Source organism: Rutilus rutilus (genome assembly GCF_951802725.1).
Source record: "Rutilus rutilus genome assembly, chromosome: 11".
NCBI classification, from domain to species: domain Eukaryota; kingdom Metazoa; phylum Chordata; class Actinopteri; order Cypriniformes; family Leuciscidae; genus Rutilus; species Rutilus rutilus.
Genome location: NC_140216.1, coordinates 43231031 through 43248453, shown reverse-complemented (window position 1 = coordinate 43248453; position 17423 = coordinate 43231031). Strand labels below are relative to the sequence as shown.

The window sequence follows — 17423 nt, the reverse complement described above, 5'->3', positions numbered from 1 at the left end:
GAAAATAGTACCAAAGCGAAAAAAAAAAACTGTAATAAAATCATTCGCACGTAGCGCGCTTAACGCACCAGACGCTCAATTCGCGCCATTCACGCGAACTTGACGTATTCGCGTCTACCGCGCTGCAGGAATTTTTTACGCGCGTAACGCGTCTTTGCATTGACTTAACATTTAAATCACTCGCGCCTGACGCGCTATTCGCGTCCGGTGTGAACGCACCATAAGAGTTATGAGCGATTTTGTACTTTTGGTTGCTGTAGCGCCACCTATGGGCCAATCAGGGTCATACTCTGATAGGTTGTCCCCAAATTGAGGCCTACCATCTGGCCAGGTTTCAAGTCTCTAGGCCTTACGGTTTGGCCTGCACGATGCGTTTTCCAAATCCTTACAATTACAATAGGGTTTCAGCATTTCATGCTTGAACCCCTAATAATATCATCATCATATTATTAATGTTGACCTGGTTTAACTAACTTTTGTGTGATAGCCCTATAGTCTAATAGGGGCCCTGTGCCTATCTCTGGGTTCCTGGCTTAGACAAAGATTTGAACTAAAACAGATTGTGTGTTGTATAGCTTAATTTTGTGCCCCCAAACATGACATCCTGGTAACCCCTCTGTTGGTAAGTGTAATTCATGTATTGTGAAACTGCAGCTTCATGCTAACGCAAAATAAACATGATCTGTATTCTTCTGACTTCCATTTCTCCGCGCTTACACTTTTGACACGGGTTTATCACACAAATACGGCCAGAAGCTCTGCAGGCCTGAGAACAGCGATGTGCAGCCCAAACACCAGAGGCCGGAGCTGCAGAACAGATTCACTGCGTAAAATCAAACTTTGTGTAAAAAAATAAACTGTAGCAAATGTGTAAAAGGCTTGTTGTGTGCATGAGGCAAACCAGTTCCCCAAATAACCCCATTTGTACAGTTGCGTCTTTCTTCACGATTCTCTCTCTCACTGAGTTCTGCGAGCGAAGAGGAGGGCGGGTCCACCGGTAACACCTCTTCCAGCAGCAACCTGGTGTTCTCAGGAGGTCTCCCATCCAGGTACTAACCAGGCTCAGCCCTGCTTAGCTTCAGCGGGCAACCAGTCTTGGGCTACAGGGTGATATGGCTGCTGGGACTGGACGTACTCTTCTCTGAAGACGTTAATAGAGCTTTTAAAGTCAATCGATGCTTGATCATCTCCCTCTGGAACCATATCCCACAGTGTCTTTATCCACACAGGTGTTCTAGTATTTCTGTTGACTTGTGACTTTAATATTTCTCAACTCCCTCTTAAATTGTCCAAATTCCACCTGCAAGTTCTTCTAGCCTGGAAAATTTGCTACTCACACACTTTCTCTCCTCACACTTCCTTTATTTGGAATAAAGCCAATATACTGGTTGCCAATAAATCCTTATTTTTAAGGAATTGGTTTAACAGGGATATTAATCATCTTATGAATATGTTTGATAATTATGGAAATCTTTTAACTTACGAACAATTCATGCGAATCCATTGTTCACTTTCAAAAAAATGTTTGCTGATAATTTACTCACCCCGATGTCATCCAAGATATCCATGTCTTTCTTTCTTCAGTCGAAAAGAAATGAAGGTTTTTGAGGAAAACATTCCAGGATTTTTCTACACAGAATGGACTTCAATGGCAACCAAACGATTCCAATGTTCACAGAAGGTTCAAATGTCCGTCTCAATGCAGCTTAAAAGTCTCGACACGATCCCAGTCGAGAAATAAGGGTCTTATCTAGCGAAACGATCAGGCTGCACCTTCATTCAGGAGACTGAGGAAAACAGTGTTTAGCAATACTGATTAACATCTACACACAAAGATTGCTGTTTATCGGGCAATCTGCCTCACCACTCTCCTGTATGGCTGTGAAACATGGACCATCTATGCTCGACATCTGAAAATGTTGGAATCTTTCCACATTAGATTCCTGCAGCGTATCCTCAAAGTGACATGGCAAGAACGAGTGCCACATATTGAGATCCTGAAAACCAACTGTTGGAGTATAGAAGCAACCCTAATGCTCCACCAGCTCAGATGGCTTGGTCATGTTGTGAGAATGCCGCCAAGTCGCCCTCCACGTAAGATACTCTACGGTCAATTACATCTTGGCTTCTGGTCAAAAAAAGAGTCTGAAAGACCAACTAAAAGGCTTTCTTAAGAAGTGTGTGATAAAGCCCACATCCCTGGAAACCAGTGCAGCGAATCGCACGCTCTGGCAGCAACTCTGGCAGAATGGAGTACAAACTTACGAAGACAGGAGAACTGAACATCGCCTGACTAAAGACATCAGAGAAAGCAGGCCATGTGAGTGTGTGAATGTGTGTGTGCGAGTGTGTGTGCCATGCTTGTTCCTGCCCCCTTAAGGCCATCAGGAGAAACTTTTACACGAAATTGTGAAAGACCGATCGGACTATACAGTCATCAGAGAACCCACACATTATAGGAGAAGTCATCATCAGACGACGATGGACTACCCAGAAGTGTGTGTGTGTCTGTGTGTGTGTGTGTGTGTGTGTGTGTGTGTGTGTGTGTGTGTGTGTGTGTGTGTGTGTGTGCGTGTGCGTTTGATTTATATTACATTGTGGGAACCAAATGTCCCCACAAGGATAGTTAAACCTGAGATCACCTCCATTGTGGGGTCCAGCCAGCCAGCGGTCCATGAGGGGAATGGGTTAATAAACATACTAAATTATATTTTTTTGAAAATGTAAAAATGCAGAAAGTTTTCTGTGATGGGTAGGTTTAGGGGTAGGGTTAGTGTGAGAGTGTGATGGGAGGGTTTAGGGGTAGGGTTAGTGTAAGGGGACAGAACATACAGTTTGTACTGTATAAAAACCATTAAGTCTATGGAGAGTCCCCACAAAGATAGTGAACCAGACATGTGTGTGTGTGTGTGTGTGTCTGTGTGTATGTGTGTGTGTGTGTGTGTGTCACTCTCTGCTCTTTTTATGAGATCACAGATACTGGTCTGATAATCAGCAGTGAAATATTAACACGTTTATGTGTTTCTCCAGTTTATCTGCACAAAACACACTATCTGATAATCTCTGTATTTACTCTCTCAGTTTCCTCTACACTGGGATCAGCTCGTACACTGAATACACATTTGGTGTAGCATTTACTTTGAAACTATTTTTGCTCAGAAATTGCTAGTGAATTTCACAAATAATGACAAAGAAACAGCATTTAATTCAATAAAAAAAAAAAAATTTGAAATAATATTTCTTGTAAAATGTTCTCCAATAATATTTGCTTTATTTACAACCTTGAAAATAAAGTGTATTAATTGAGGGAATGTTTGTAGTTCCATAAACTGATGATCATTATGGCGAAATTCATGAGTGCAGACCTGAGATCAGCACATCTCAAACTGTAGACGGTACAGACGTGTAATACTGTGAAGTACTACACTAAACATGTTTTATTTTATACAGTATATATATTTGACTAAATAACTTTAAAAAAAATTAAATAAAATTTAAAACTGCTAGAAAATCAAAGCCATATATCTGACCAAGTTGTGTTCCAAAGTTAATATCACGAAAATTGAGCCTAAAACGTTTAAAGGAGCATTTCATGGAAACACAGTCAAGTTTAAAAACGTTTAAAAACTGTAATTTATGATGATTACTAACATACGAACACTTGTCAGTTGCTCCTTTATGCCAGTAAACGTGATTCTGTTGATGTGTGTGTGTAGTAAACGTGATTCTGTTGATGTGTGTGTGAGTGTGTGTGTAGTAAACGTGATTCTGTTGATGTGTTTGTGTGTGTGTGTGTGTGTGTGTGTGTGTGTGTGTGTGTGTGTGTGTGTGTGTGTGTGTGTGTGTGTCAGCTTCTGTTCACAAACACTCAGTCCAGAGTTCACCTTTCACTCTTACACTTACACTCACACTCACACACACACACTCCTGTCAGTTTCTTCTGGACATCACAATGGACTTCAAGAGCAGGAAGAAACAGAAGATTCTTCTGGTGAGTTGAGACTCTTCTTTTGCTCATCATTGGTGAATCAGTCCTATAATTCCTCCTGTAAGATCCGTGTGTTATTGCTGTCGCTCCTGAGGGATCCGTGAGATTTCATGAAGCTCGAATCATGTCTGAGTCACATATTCACAGAGCTGGTTTATTTTCACACACACACACACACACACACACACACACACACACACACACACACACACACACACACACACACACACACACACACAAGGGGCCTGCTAATATTTGTTCTTGTTAAAACTTAATTTTGAAACATTTCTCTTAAAACAAGAATGTCTGAAATGTTGTGCGTCTCCAGTAAGTGTATCCTGGTTTAAGGATGTTTAAATATTTGTACTGGAGAGATGAATGTAAAAACTTGTTTTCTGCCGTGTGACGCACAGGTTCTCCGGTGTGTTCAGTGTAATACAGTGCAGTGAAGTGTCGAAATACAAAGTCTGAACCGGTTTACTGCGCCGTTTCATTTTTATGGACCTACACCTGACATGTGTGTGTGATAAACAGAAGAACGACCCTCGTCCACAGGAAACATGTTAATATTTCAAAACAAAGACAATACCCGTCGACTGAAGGAGGAGGTGCTTAAACACAAGCTGGTGAGCAGTGTTAGTTTCCACGGTAACTGAGGAGTGTTAGTTTCCACGGTAACTGATGAGTGTTAGTTTCCACGGTAACTGATGAGTGTTAGTTTCCACGGTAACTGAGCAGTGTTAGTTTCCACGGTAACTGAGGAGTGTTAGTTTCCACGGTAACTGATGAGTGTTAGTTTCCACGGTAACTGAGGAGTGTTAGTTTCCACGGTAACTGAGGAGTGTTAGTTTCCACGGTCACTGATGAGTGTTAGTTTCCACGGTAACTGAGGAGTGTTAGTTTCCACGGTAACTGATGAGTGTTAGTTTCCATGGTAACTGATGAGTGTTAGTTTCCACGGTAACTGATGAGTGTTAGTTTCCATGGTAACTGATGAGTGTTAGTTTCCACGGTAACCGATGAGTGTTAGTTTCCACGGTAAGTGAGGAGTGTTAGTTTCCACGGTAACTGATGAGTGTTAGTTTCCACGGTAACCGATGAGTGTTAGTTTCCACGATAACCGATGAGTGTTAGTTTCCACAGTAACCGATCAGTGTTAGTTTCCACGGTCACCGATCAGTGTTAGTTTCTATGGTAACCGATAAGTGTTAGTTTCCATGGTAACTGATCAGTGTTAGTTTCTATGGTAACTGATAAGTGTTAGTTTTTATGGTAACTGATGAGTGTTAGTTTCCACGGTAACAGATGACTGTTAGTTAGTTTCCACTGTAACTGATGAGTGTTAGTTAGTTTCCACGGTAACTGATGAGTGTTAGTTTCCACGGTAACTGATGAGTGTTAGTTTCCACAGTAACTGATGACTGTTAGTTAGTTTCCACGGTAACTGATGAGTGTTAGTTAGTTTCCACGGATCTGATGAGTGTTAGTTTCCACTGTAACTGATGAGTGTTAGTTCGTTTCCACGGTAACTGATGAGTGTTAGTTTCCACGGTCACTGATGACTGTTAGTTAGTTTCCACGGTCACTGATGAGTGTTAGTTTCCATGGTAACTGATGAGTGTTAGTTTCCACGGTAACTGATGACTGTTAGTTAGTTTCCACGGTAACTGATGAGTGTTAGTTAGTTTCCACGGTAACTGATGAGTGTTAGTTAGTTTCCACGGTAACTGATGAGTGTTAGTTTCCACGGTAACTGATGAGTGTTAGTTTCCACGGTAACTGATGACTGTTAGTTAGTTTCCACTGTAACTGATGAGTGTTAGTTAGTTTCCACGGTAACTGATGAGTGTTAGTTTCCACGGTCACTGATGAGTGTTAGTTTCCATGGTAACTGATGAGTGTTAGTTTCCACAGTAACTGATGAGTGTTAGTTTCCACGGTAACTGATGACTGTTAGTTAGTTTCCACGGTAACTGATGAGTGTTAGTTTCCACAGTCACTGATGAGTGTTAGTTTCCATGGTAACTGATCAGTGTTAGTTTCCACGGTAACTGATGATTGGCGGGAAACCAGGACAGAGGAACACAAAGGTCCATCAAATCTAAAACAAAAAGAACATAATGGTGACAATTATATGGTTATTTAAATTATGAAATGAATTTGTAAGTATGCAACACAGAGGAGTTTGTTGAGTTAAATTGAATTGAATTTAATTTAATTTGTAAAAATACAATAATAATTGTAAATACATGTTTTTGTGTGACCCTGATTCACTATAGCCTGTTATACGTGTTTATATTAGACCTGACGCAATGGTCACTCGTCACTCGCTCGTGTGTGTGTCGTCATATATTCATCCGCACAGACCCGAAGCACAACTGCAACCAATGTTCTTCTGCAAAATGCATGTAGTTCTGCTTTTGACCTCTAGAGGGACAACAGTTGCATCGTGTGCCTTTAACGTTTGCATCAGCTGCATAAACACAGCCACTATATTAAATAAGTTTATTAAGAACTAGTCAACTAGCAGTTAGTCAAGGGTTAATCAATCACGCTCAGATTCTGTGTGTCTGTGGAGCTTCTTAAAGAACAAGAGTTAGAAAACCTGAGAAGATGAATCTAGACGACCCATGGTGTGCAGATTCCTTACAGTCTCTGAATGCTTATGAGATATTGTCTACTAGTATCAGCAGAATCCTGTACATGTTCATTTAGTCTTTATTGATGCATTCAGAACTGTGATGTTTTAATCTCTCGCTCTGTGTGTGTGTGTGTGTGTGTGTGTGTGTGTGTGTGTGCAGCTGTCAGTGCTGTTGGCGGTGTGTGTGCTCGTGATTATTCTGGGTTTGGGTTTAGGTCTTGGTCTCCAGCTGCAAGACTGCAGGAATAAAGATAAAGGTGAGAAACAACTTAGATATCACACCTTATATTTTGCTTATAGAAAATGATATAAAATCAAATCCACATGTCTAACCAAATTGTGCTCCAAAAATTAAGCCATTAAAAGTTTTTAAAGTACTGTTTCTATGGTAACACAATGTCCATTTTCTAAACTGTTTTCACAGGATGAACTTTGAGTGTTAACTGGCAGTTAACAGGTTAATTTGAAAAAATAAAATAAAATACACAAGAATAATAATAATTGCATTTCAGTTGCATATTTTAGTTAAAAAGGGTATATTATAATATAATTTGAAAATTGTTTTTTTGTTTTCTTGTATTGATTTTTTAGTAAAATAATGACCTGAGGCTGTATTACAGAAACTTCTGTTTTGAAATTTTTGTTAATTATTTAGAATACATACAAATGTCATTTACGTCTTTTAGTTGGCAAGAGATTTAAAGCGTAGTTTTCAAGAGTGCGCATGTGCGAACGAGAACGTTAATGAATCTGGAAATCGAGCAAAATAACTGAGAAAAATGAGAATTAGTCCTCAGATGCATGTCCGTAATATATAGTAAAACATCTAGCATTAATTCGATTTCAAACCGATTCATTAAAATAAGTTATGACTCCTGCACGCGGTTGAACGACCACTTTGCGACAGTACAGTTTCGGGAAACAGTCGTGTCTAGCTAGTTGATTTCTTCAACGATGCATCGCACTATAGAAGTGAAGCAGCGAGTTACAGCGGTGTGTGTGTGTGTGTGTGTGTGTGTCAGGAGTGTCAGCATCCTGCAGGAACCGTTGCTACGAGCCGTTCGACGCGGACTCTCGCTCCTGCCGCTGTGACGCGCAGTGTGTGGACACCGGAAGCTGTTGCTATGACTACCAGGACATCTGTCTCCTGCCCTGTGAGTGACACCGCAGAGGAACTGTGTGTTATCTGAGCATCTGCTCGTTCTGTAAACAGCTTTACACGCACTTACAGATAGCTATTACATGGCTTGGTTAAATTCTAATGTAGAATGCAGTGTGTTATTTCTTGATATCAGGCCGCTGCGAAGTATAACACACCGTTGCCATGATAAACAGAGCGTTGCTATGGACGCAGGATTCTGAGACTTGACGGACTACTTTCTTTAGTGGAAGCAATACAATCGTTTTTAAATCAATAAACTCCTTTTTAAATCAATATTTTGTGTCAAAAGATTGATTGATTTGGTAGGTAGCCATGTAATAAGCGGGATAATGTAGAGCGAGGCGGTTGTTATAGCGAATACAACCCCTTCAGGCTGTCGGGTTGTATTCGCTCTACATTATCCCTTACTTACATGTCCGTCCCTCACAGACACCAAGCTAAAGTTAGCAACTTTGGCAGATATTCAACTAAAGCTGTAAATAAGCAGTGTGTGTGTGTGTGTGTGTGTGTGTGTGTTACAGCTCAGATCTGGGAGTGTACGGCGCTGCGCTGTGGAGAGACGCGCCTGTCGGACAGTAAGTGCCACTGTTCTGAGGACTGTCTGAGCGCCGGAGACTGTTGCTCCAACTACAACAGCGTCTGTAAGGGTGAGTCTCCGGCTTTACTGACTGTACACCACACACACGCAGACTCAAGATACAGCAGGTACAGTGTACAAATATTTGTTTTGAAGTTATAAATAAATGAATGAATTGTTTCCATCTTTCTACTTCAAAATGTCTGTGATGCAGGAGACACACAGTGGGTTCAGGATGAGTGTGTGGACATGAACACAGCCAAATGCCCTGCCAGGTGATGCACACACACACGTACGCACACACACACACTTCACACACACAATTCATAGACACACACACACACACACACACACACACACACACACACACACACACGCACACACACTTCACAGACGCACACACACAAACACACACACACACACACACACACACACACTTCACAGACACACACACACACACACACACGTCACACACACAATTCATAGACACACACACACACACACACACACACACACACACGCACACACACACACACACATGCACACACACACACACACACACACACACTTCACAGACGCACTTTGCCATTTTCATCTCCTCTGATTCCGCTGAGAAACTTCCAGAAAAGTTCCACTTCATTGTCGTGACTCATGTGTGTGTTTTTGACCTTTCGTCAATCTTTCCATATGAAGGACTTCCACTGAACAAAACAAACTCATATAAATATTAAGGACAGCAAAATCACAAAAACTGCAGAGACCAGCCATATTACACGTGAAGCCTGACATATGAAACAATAGTCCGAAAAATCTAATGTTTTGAAGTGAAGGAAATATGAATATGAAAGAAAAAACAGCTCAATTTTAATCAGAGACTCAAACTGAGCAAAAATATGCTGTTTTCTGCACGATGATGTTTATATGAATTTCTGATGCTTGTAATGTGAGTCAATGAGATCTTTATAACAGAACAGCAGAAACTGACATAAAACGCATATAAATATCAATATCTGCCAGTAATATGTCTTAGTAAGATCATATTTAAATGCAAACACTCTCATGCACACACACACACACACACACTGACACATTCATACACACACTATATAGTTTAATACAGTTTTTGCCCGTTGCTTGAACACATTTTGCTAAACTTCGCTCATTGTGCCAAAACTCTACACACAAGTAAACATGACACAACACTGGGAAATATACCATTCACATCTGTGTCAAATTGAAACTCTACTATCAAAACATTCCTTTGTCAAAATGTAACTCTGATGACAAAATGACACATACTTGCATCATATGCATACACTTTCAGATCAGGGGGAACACACTAGTCTACTTTATATAAAACACTGCAGTCTTTGATTTTCACTGTTTATTCAGAAGGCATATTTTCAGGAGGCACATTTTCAAACAACCAAAAAAGCAAATAGGCCTACTCAATATTGTACATTGCAGTAACATGAATTCAGATAAAGCAAAAAATAATTAAAAAATAATAATAGAAAAAACACTATACTGTAAACACAGAAAATCATGGCAATTGTGCATTCGCAAGCAATGTCTTCTCCCGCTAGGCACCGGGGAAAATATCCCCTTGCATGTCAAGTCAAGTCAAGTCATCTTCATTTATATAGCGCTTTTAACAATGTAGATTGTCTCAAAGCAGCTTTACAGAGATAAGCGTATAATTTAAGGTAACAGAGATTGTTTCGGCTTTACAGCAGAGTTAAGTTATTTCCATCTAAAGTTAGTTTTAATTGATTTGGTTCCGTCGCAATGATCATTTGTTATTAAATTAGGGGCCGCTAAGACGACACCATTCTCTCTACACAGACTTTAAACGCGAACCTGTGAGAAACGCTGATGGCGGTCACATGCGCATTTAGAATGGGTTCTATAGTTATGTGCGTTAGAATATACGCAGGTTTGGAATTCCCTACAAGCCAAGCCTAAACAAAATACTTGTCTTTCCTTATAAATTTTGATAAGGAATTTTATTTTATTTGTTGCTTTGGGGTAGGACCGCAAGACGAATTTTCCCGACAACGCCTTATCTGTAGAGTGGTAGTGGGATCCTCCATAGGGAGAGACTAGTTGGCACTTCAGCACTGCGTTGTCATCGGTCCAGGTGAAGGTCCTTCGTCAGATCTGGATACGGCCCGGATCCGGCAGGCTGCAGGAAAAACCTTGGGATAAACACAGACACTAAAATTAGCGTAGATGCCATTCTTCTCATGATGTAACGAGTACATCAGGATTTTTGGGAAGTGTTCCCGGTTCCGGCTGACCTAATCTATGCAGCATAACATTAAATTATAGAAGTCTATAATGTATTATGTGAAAGCTAGGTCAAAGAGATGTGTCTTTAATCTGGCTTTGAACTGACAGAGTGTGTCTGCTTCCCGGACAATGGTAGGAAGACTGTTCCAGAGTTTTGGTGCTAAATAGGAAAAGGATCTACCGCCAGCAGTGGATTTTGATATTCTAGGTATAATCAACTGGCCGGAATTTTGAGATCGTAATAGACGTGACGGACTATAATGCGTTAAGAGCTCGCTCAAGTACTGCGGAGCTAAACCATTCAGTGCTTTGTAAGTAATAAGCAATATTTTAAAATTGATGCGATGTTTAATAGGGAGCCAATGCAGTTTTGACAGAACTGGGCTAATATGGTCATACTTCCTGGTTCTGGTAAGAACTCGAGCTGCTGCGTTTTGAACCAGCTGTAGTTTGTTTATTAAGCGTGCAGGGCAACCACCTAGTAGAGCATTACAATAATCTAGCCTTGAGGTCATGAACGCATGAACTAATTGTTCCGCATTTGTCAATGAGAGCATATGACGTAATTTAGATATATTTTTAAGATGGAAAAATGCAGTTTTACAGATACTAGACACGTGACTTTCAAATGAAAGATTGGTATCAAAGAGCACACCCAGGTTCCTAACCGACGACGAAGACTTAACAGAGCAGCCATCAAGTGTTAGACAGTATTCTAGGTTATTACGTGAGGAAGTTTTTTGTCCAATAATTAGAAACTCTGTTTTTTCAGAATTTAGAAGTAGGAAATTACAAGTCATCCAATTTTTTATATCCGCTATGCATTCCGTTAATTTTGTGAATTGATAAGTTTCGTTAGGTTTTGAAGAAATATAGAGCTGAGTATCATCGGCATAACAGTGAAAGCTAATGCCATGTTTCCTAATGATATCTCCTAAGGGTAGCATGTACAGAGTGAACAGCAGCGGTCCTAGTACTGAGCCTTGTGGTACGCCATACTGAACTTGTGATCGATGAGACATCTCTTCATTTACTGCTACAAACTGATAACGGTCAGATAAGTATGATTTAAACCATGCTAGTGCATTTCCCGTAATGCCAACATAATGTTCTAATCTATTTAAAAGAACGTTGTGGTCGATGGTGTCAAACGCAGCACTAAGATCGAGTAACACTAATAGAGAGATACAACCACGATCGGATGATAAGAGCAAATCATTTGTGACTCTAACGAGAGCTGTCTCAGTACTATGGTACGGTCTAAATCCGGACTGGAAATCCTCGCAGATATCATTTCTTTCAAGAAAGGAACACAGTTGTGAGGATACTGCCTTTTCTAATATCTTTGACAGAAAAGGTAGATTCGAGATCGGCCTGTAATTGACTAATTCTGAAGGATCAAGTTGCGTTTTTTTAACAAGCGGTTTAATCAAAGCCAGCTTAAAGTTTTTTGGTACGTATCCTAATGACAAAGACGAATTAATGATATTAAGAAGAGGATCTATGACCTCTGGAAGTATTTCTTTCAGTAGCTTAGTCGGTATAGGGTCTAACATACATGTTGTAGATTTAGATGATTTAATGAGTTTAGTAAATTCTTCCTCTCCTATAGCAATGAATGAATCAAATTTTTCCTCAGGGAGACTACAATGCACTGCCTGATGCGATACTGTAGTAGACGGTTGCATAGTTATAATTTTGTCCCTGATATTATCAATCTTATAAGTGAAGAAGTTCATATAGTCATTACTGCTGTGCTGCTTGGAAACTTCGGTGCTTGAAGCTTTATTTTTCGTTAGTTTAGCCACCGTTTCAAATAAATACCTAGGATTATGTTTATTTTCTTCTAATAGGGTTGAAAAATAAGCAGATCTAGCAGCTTTTAAAGCCTCTCTGTATGCAATCGAACTCTCTTTCCATGAAATGCGAAATACCTCTAGTTTTGTTTTCTTCCTTGCATGTCGAAACCATCCATGGATTGCTGTCACCTGAATGTCGCCGCAGGCCTGTTTCATTGCCTGCAGAAGAGGCATGCGGGCATGTGGTTGGCGGTCATATACACGCCATCTCCAAGCCGAAAATAATTCCTCTATAGGGTTTAAAAATGGTTATACTGTAAGTAATCATGGCAGAGGTGTAGCACAAGATCCCGGGCCCTATGTATAGGCAGTCCTGATGGGCCCCCATGTTCCAAATAAAATATATTCCAGACTTTTCAAGGGCCCTGGTAATCAGTACTGGTTTTACCCCCAGTCCGACACCCCTGAATCATGGTATGTTTCACAAAAACTACCACTTTGGCTGCAAAAGGAGCATTAGCACCCTGCAATACCCTGAACATGTGATGTGGTAATGTGATATACTGTAGTACAGTGCTGTAAATACCATCTGAGTAGAGTAGAAGGTAGAGAGGTGAAGACATACCTGTTTTCTAGTCGGAATGTTCTTATTACAGATGCCACTGTGAAGCGGCTTAGATGTGGGTGGACTCTCTGCCCAGCTTCCCTCATAGTCAGGCCATGGTTGATGACATGGTCCACCAAAGTTGCTCTTATATCATCAGAAATAGGGGTCCGTGCATGGCCTCTTTCGACCTTGACCACCTCTTCCTCTTCCTCTTCCTCTTCCTCCTCCCTCCTCCCTCCTCCCTCCTCCTCCTCCCTCCTCCTCCTCCCATAATGTAGCGTGTGCACAACGCACATACACCGGTGTACAAAGTCAGTTGCGCTGGGTGCGAGACAGGGCCCAATGTCTATCATTAGATTTATGCTCAGTGTTTATGATCTTACACTGTAAAAAAGTGTAAAAAAGTTGAACATCAACCCAGTAAAATGTAAAAGTTCAAATGAATTTCTGCATTAAAAGATTAAAAGTGAAGTCATCACAATCTTTCAACCACTTTTAATTCAATTACTGATGAAGAAAAGCCCGTTATTGAATAAATATAAAGAAATGAGAAATGAATCACTGCACCACTGAATCAACTCAGTCATACATCATTAAGTGAATCACTGCTGCACATCACGGTGAATCAACTGAATCGTATAACGGCAGTGGTCTGGTTTTCTCCTCCTCGTCTGATAACTGATAGATTACTAGGAGATTTTTGGTAGGTTGTTTTTTAGTTGTTTATTGATGTGTGTGTGTGTGTGTGTGTGTGTGTGTGTGTGTGTGTGTGTGTGTGTGTGTGTGTGTGTAGCTTTAAGAGGCAGCCGCTGCTGTTGGTTTCTCTGGATGGTTTAAGAGCCGAATATCTGCAGACGTGGAGCTTACTGGTGCCAGTGCTGGAGAAGATCAGTGAGTCTCTCTCACACACACACACACACACTCATTTAATCTATTCAATCTCAGTAATCAACTGCATGTGTGTGTTTGTTGTTCAGAAAAGTGCGGTACGTCTGCACCCTTCATGCAGGCCGTGTTCCCTAGTAAGACGTTCCCTAACCACTACTCCATAGCCACAGTGAGTCATGACCCACCCACACACACACACACACACACTTCACAGACGCACTTTGCCATTTTCATCTCCTCTGATTCCGCTGAGAAACTTCCAGAAAAGTTCCACTTCATTGTCGTGACTCATGTGTGTGTTTTTGACCTTTCGTCAATCTTTCCATATGAAGGACTTCCACTGAACAAAACAAACTCATACAAATATTAAGGACAGCAAAATCACAAACACTGCAGAGACCAGCCATATTACACGTGAAGCCTGACATATGAAACAATAGTCCGAAAAATCTAATGTTTTGAAATGGAACAAAACAGAAGTTTGCATGTGTGTTTTATGTTTTGTCATATTTGATAGATCAGGCTTTTATGGCTCATAAAGTGTGATATAGTGACAATATGAAGGAAAAAACTGACTCAAACTGAGCAAAAATATGCTGTTTTCTGCACGATGATGTTTATATGAATTTCTGATGCTTGTAATGTGAGTCAATGAGATCTTTATAACAGAACAGCAGAAACTGACATAAAACACATATAAATATCAATATCTGCCAGTAATATGTCTTGATGACGTTCTCGTTTGCCAGGCGTTTTGGATGAAAGCCTCTGCAGAACGAGTGATTGTAAATGTGACTGTGTAGGTGTGTGTGCAGGTGGTGTGTGTGTGATGTCAGAGGTGTGTGTTGTTGTGTGCAGGGTCTGTACGCAGAGTCACATGGGCTGGTGGATAATAACATGTACGACCCCGTGTTCGACGCCTCCTTCAGTCTGTCCAACAGTGAGAAGAACAATCCCAGATGGTACCAGGGACAACCGGTACACACACACACACACACACACACACTAACCTGACCCCTAAACCTAACCTGCGTGAAGTTGGCCCCCCACCCAACGCAAAACGTCGTCAAAATATGCTCAATCGTTTGTGCTGTAAAAAATTTCATTTGTGCTGTTTTGGTTTTATAGATATTAAAATAATATTTTTAGGTCATTCTGAGGTCACTCAGCCCCCCCACATGCTCCAAATTCACCCAAAATAGTCTCGTTTCGTTTGTGCTGCGTTGGGTTTTAAAATATCAGAAATTGAATTATAGACGATGACGTCACCAGCCCCCCCACATGCTCCAAATTCACCCAAAATATGCTCAATCGTTTGTGCTGTTTTGTGCCGGTACAATTTTTCAGCGAATTATAGACGGTGACTTCACCAGCCCCCCACCTGCATCTTCGTGAACGCACCACAGAGAAATGCACATTTCATACATAAGCAGAGAGCAGTCTGTCGTTTTGAATTGTTCTGTTTAAAAGTAGACATGTCTGTGATGCAAGTAGGCGCTGAGTTTCGGTTCATTTATGAGACCAGCTGCAGTTCACGCGCCGGCGCCTCTATGTCCTGATTATCTATTGTCGAGGCCTATTTACTTCTTATTTTGCCTATTAAATCCTGGCAATTGGTAGATGAAACATTGATTAAAATTAAGATACAATTAATACAAAATGAATTTCACCTTAAAGAAAGGCTTTGTGCTTTCTGTGTGAGGTCTCTGTGAAAGTTTTAAAGCAGTCTTTTAGTGCCGCTTTCAGAGCTCACGTCCGTAACGCAGTTCTGCAAACACGAAAAATTGAATAAAATGAATCATTTATGTTCTGCGGAGAGCCAACGCTTCTTCATCCGGCGGGTAGTATTACTTTTGGTTTGCGCAGTGTAATTCATAGAATTACAAAAAAAAAATGAACGCACATGCTATTTCCCTCATATTAAATATAAAACGCATGAGTAGACTGATATTTTTTTAATGTCTGGACTCCTTTATTAAGGAAGAAGCCTATGGATATATAACCAGATGTTTCAATATATTGGTATTAAGTGCATTTTCTGATAATTTACATTTCAAGTTTTGACTTGCAAATAGGGTTGCAAAATTTCCAGAAATTTTGGAAACTTTCGGAAACTTTTCAGGATTATTTGGAAACTTTCGGAAACTTTTCAGGATTATTTGGAAATTTTCAGTTTTTGATATTCACTTTTAGAAAGTTTCTGGAAATTTACCAGAAATATTCAGCCCCTTTGCAACCCTACTTGCAAATGTCACGTCCATAACGCTGGAACTGACCAATTTCAAAGAATTTATCCTCAACTATTTTTGTGGTGTAAGTCTATGTATTTTATAATGTTAACTTCAAATAATAGTGATTTGAAGATGTGGTATAGCATTGGATCTGGACTCTGGAGCTGGAAGGGGTGTGTCGCTATTCTGCCTTCTCACACCGCAACACAGGTTCGTGGATGGAGCGTCGGGATTTCGGGTTCATATTGCATATTGTTACACAGCCCTAGTCGTTCTAGAATGTTAAGTTCTACTTCTGTAGTTATTTTGGTGAAAGTAACTGGAGTAGCTAATGCATTACAATTCTGAGACAGCCTTTATTGTAAGGTAAATAATTAGGCTACTTTTAAATAAAAGTAACAAAGTATAATGTATTACAGTTTGGAAGTAACTTGCACAACACTGCTGATATTGTGAAAAATGATTAGCCTATAAATAGATATTTTCATATAATTAATATTTTAATGTTTTAATATAATTAAAATGTAATTTATTCCTGTAATGTCAAAGCTGAATTTTCTGTATACTCCAGTTTTCAATGTCACATTATTCTTTAGAAATCATAAGATGTTGATTTTGTGCTCAATTATTATTGGTGCTCACTGCTCAGTTAAGAAAGGCTGAATACATATTGCGTGGGTTTTTTTTATGTTTAATATTTTTTGTGGAAACCGTGATAATGTTTTCACTTTTGATCAATTTAATCCGTCCTTGCTAAATAAAATAATTATTTTTTTATATACTACTTGATCAAAACCTTTGAATGGTTGTATATCTTGGTTTCTAGGAAAAAAAGAACAACATTAAGCAGCACATTAGAGCTGTTAGAGCATCAAATTCATAACACTGAAGACTGGAGTAATGATGCTAAAAATTCAGATTATGTTGCGTGTATTTCTGACAATGTTCATATTATGTTATTAACAAAACAATATAGGCCTAAGTAAAACACTTAGCCTATCTTGGAGTTTGTGTTATTGCACACATCCTGTGATCCGCAGTGTCCGTTAAAAGTTGAAAACGCACAGGATAAATAACAGTTAAGTGAATACTGTGATTTGGTTTGCCGTTTCGGTCTTACCTTGTTACTTCAACTAGCTACTATAAAAAAAAAATAATAATAAAAAAGATATATATATATACTTTTTGCAGCACATACGAAGACAAACGATTGAGCATGTTTGGGGTGAATTTGGAGC

At 39.9% G+C, this 17423-nt stretch overlaps 1 protein-coding gene across 1 annotated transcript in view; it reads left to right on the top strand.

The window, feature by feature from the left end:
• Positions 1 to 3924: 3924 nt before the first annotated feature.
• Positions 3925 to 17423, top strand: part of LOC311299537 (venom phosphodiesterase CdcPDE) — a 57369-nt gene continuing 43870 nt past the window's right edge. Inside the window, exons 1-8 of the mRNA XM_084423126.1 lie at positions 3925 to 3991; positions 6790 to 6886; positions 7652 to 7783; positions 8313 to 8438; positions 8583 to 8643; positions 13860 to 13957; positions 14044 to 14123; positions 14813 to 14932. Of these exons, the coding sequence (XP_084279252.1) occupies positions 3953 to 3991; positions 6790 to 6886; positions 7652 to 7783; positions 8313 to 8438; positions 8583 to 8643; positions 13860 to 13957; positions 14044 to 14123; positions 14813 to 14932 (753 nt within the window). The 5' untranslated portion in view covers positions 3925 to 3952. The remainder of the gene's footprint in view (positions 3992 to 6789; positions 6887 to 7651; positions 7784 to 8312; positions 8439 to 8582; positions 8644 to 13859; positions 13958 to 14043; positions 14124 to 14812; positions 14933 to 17423) is intronic.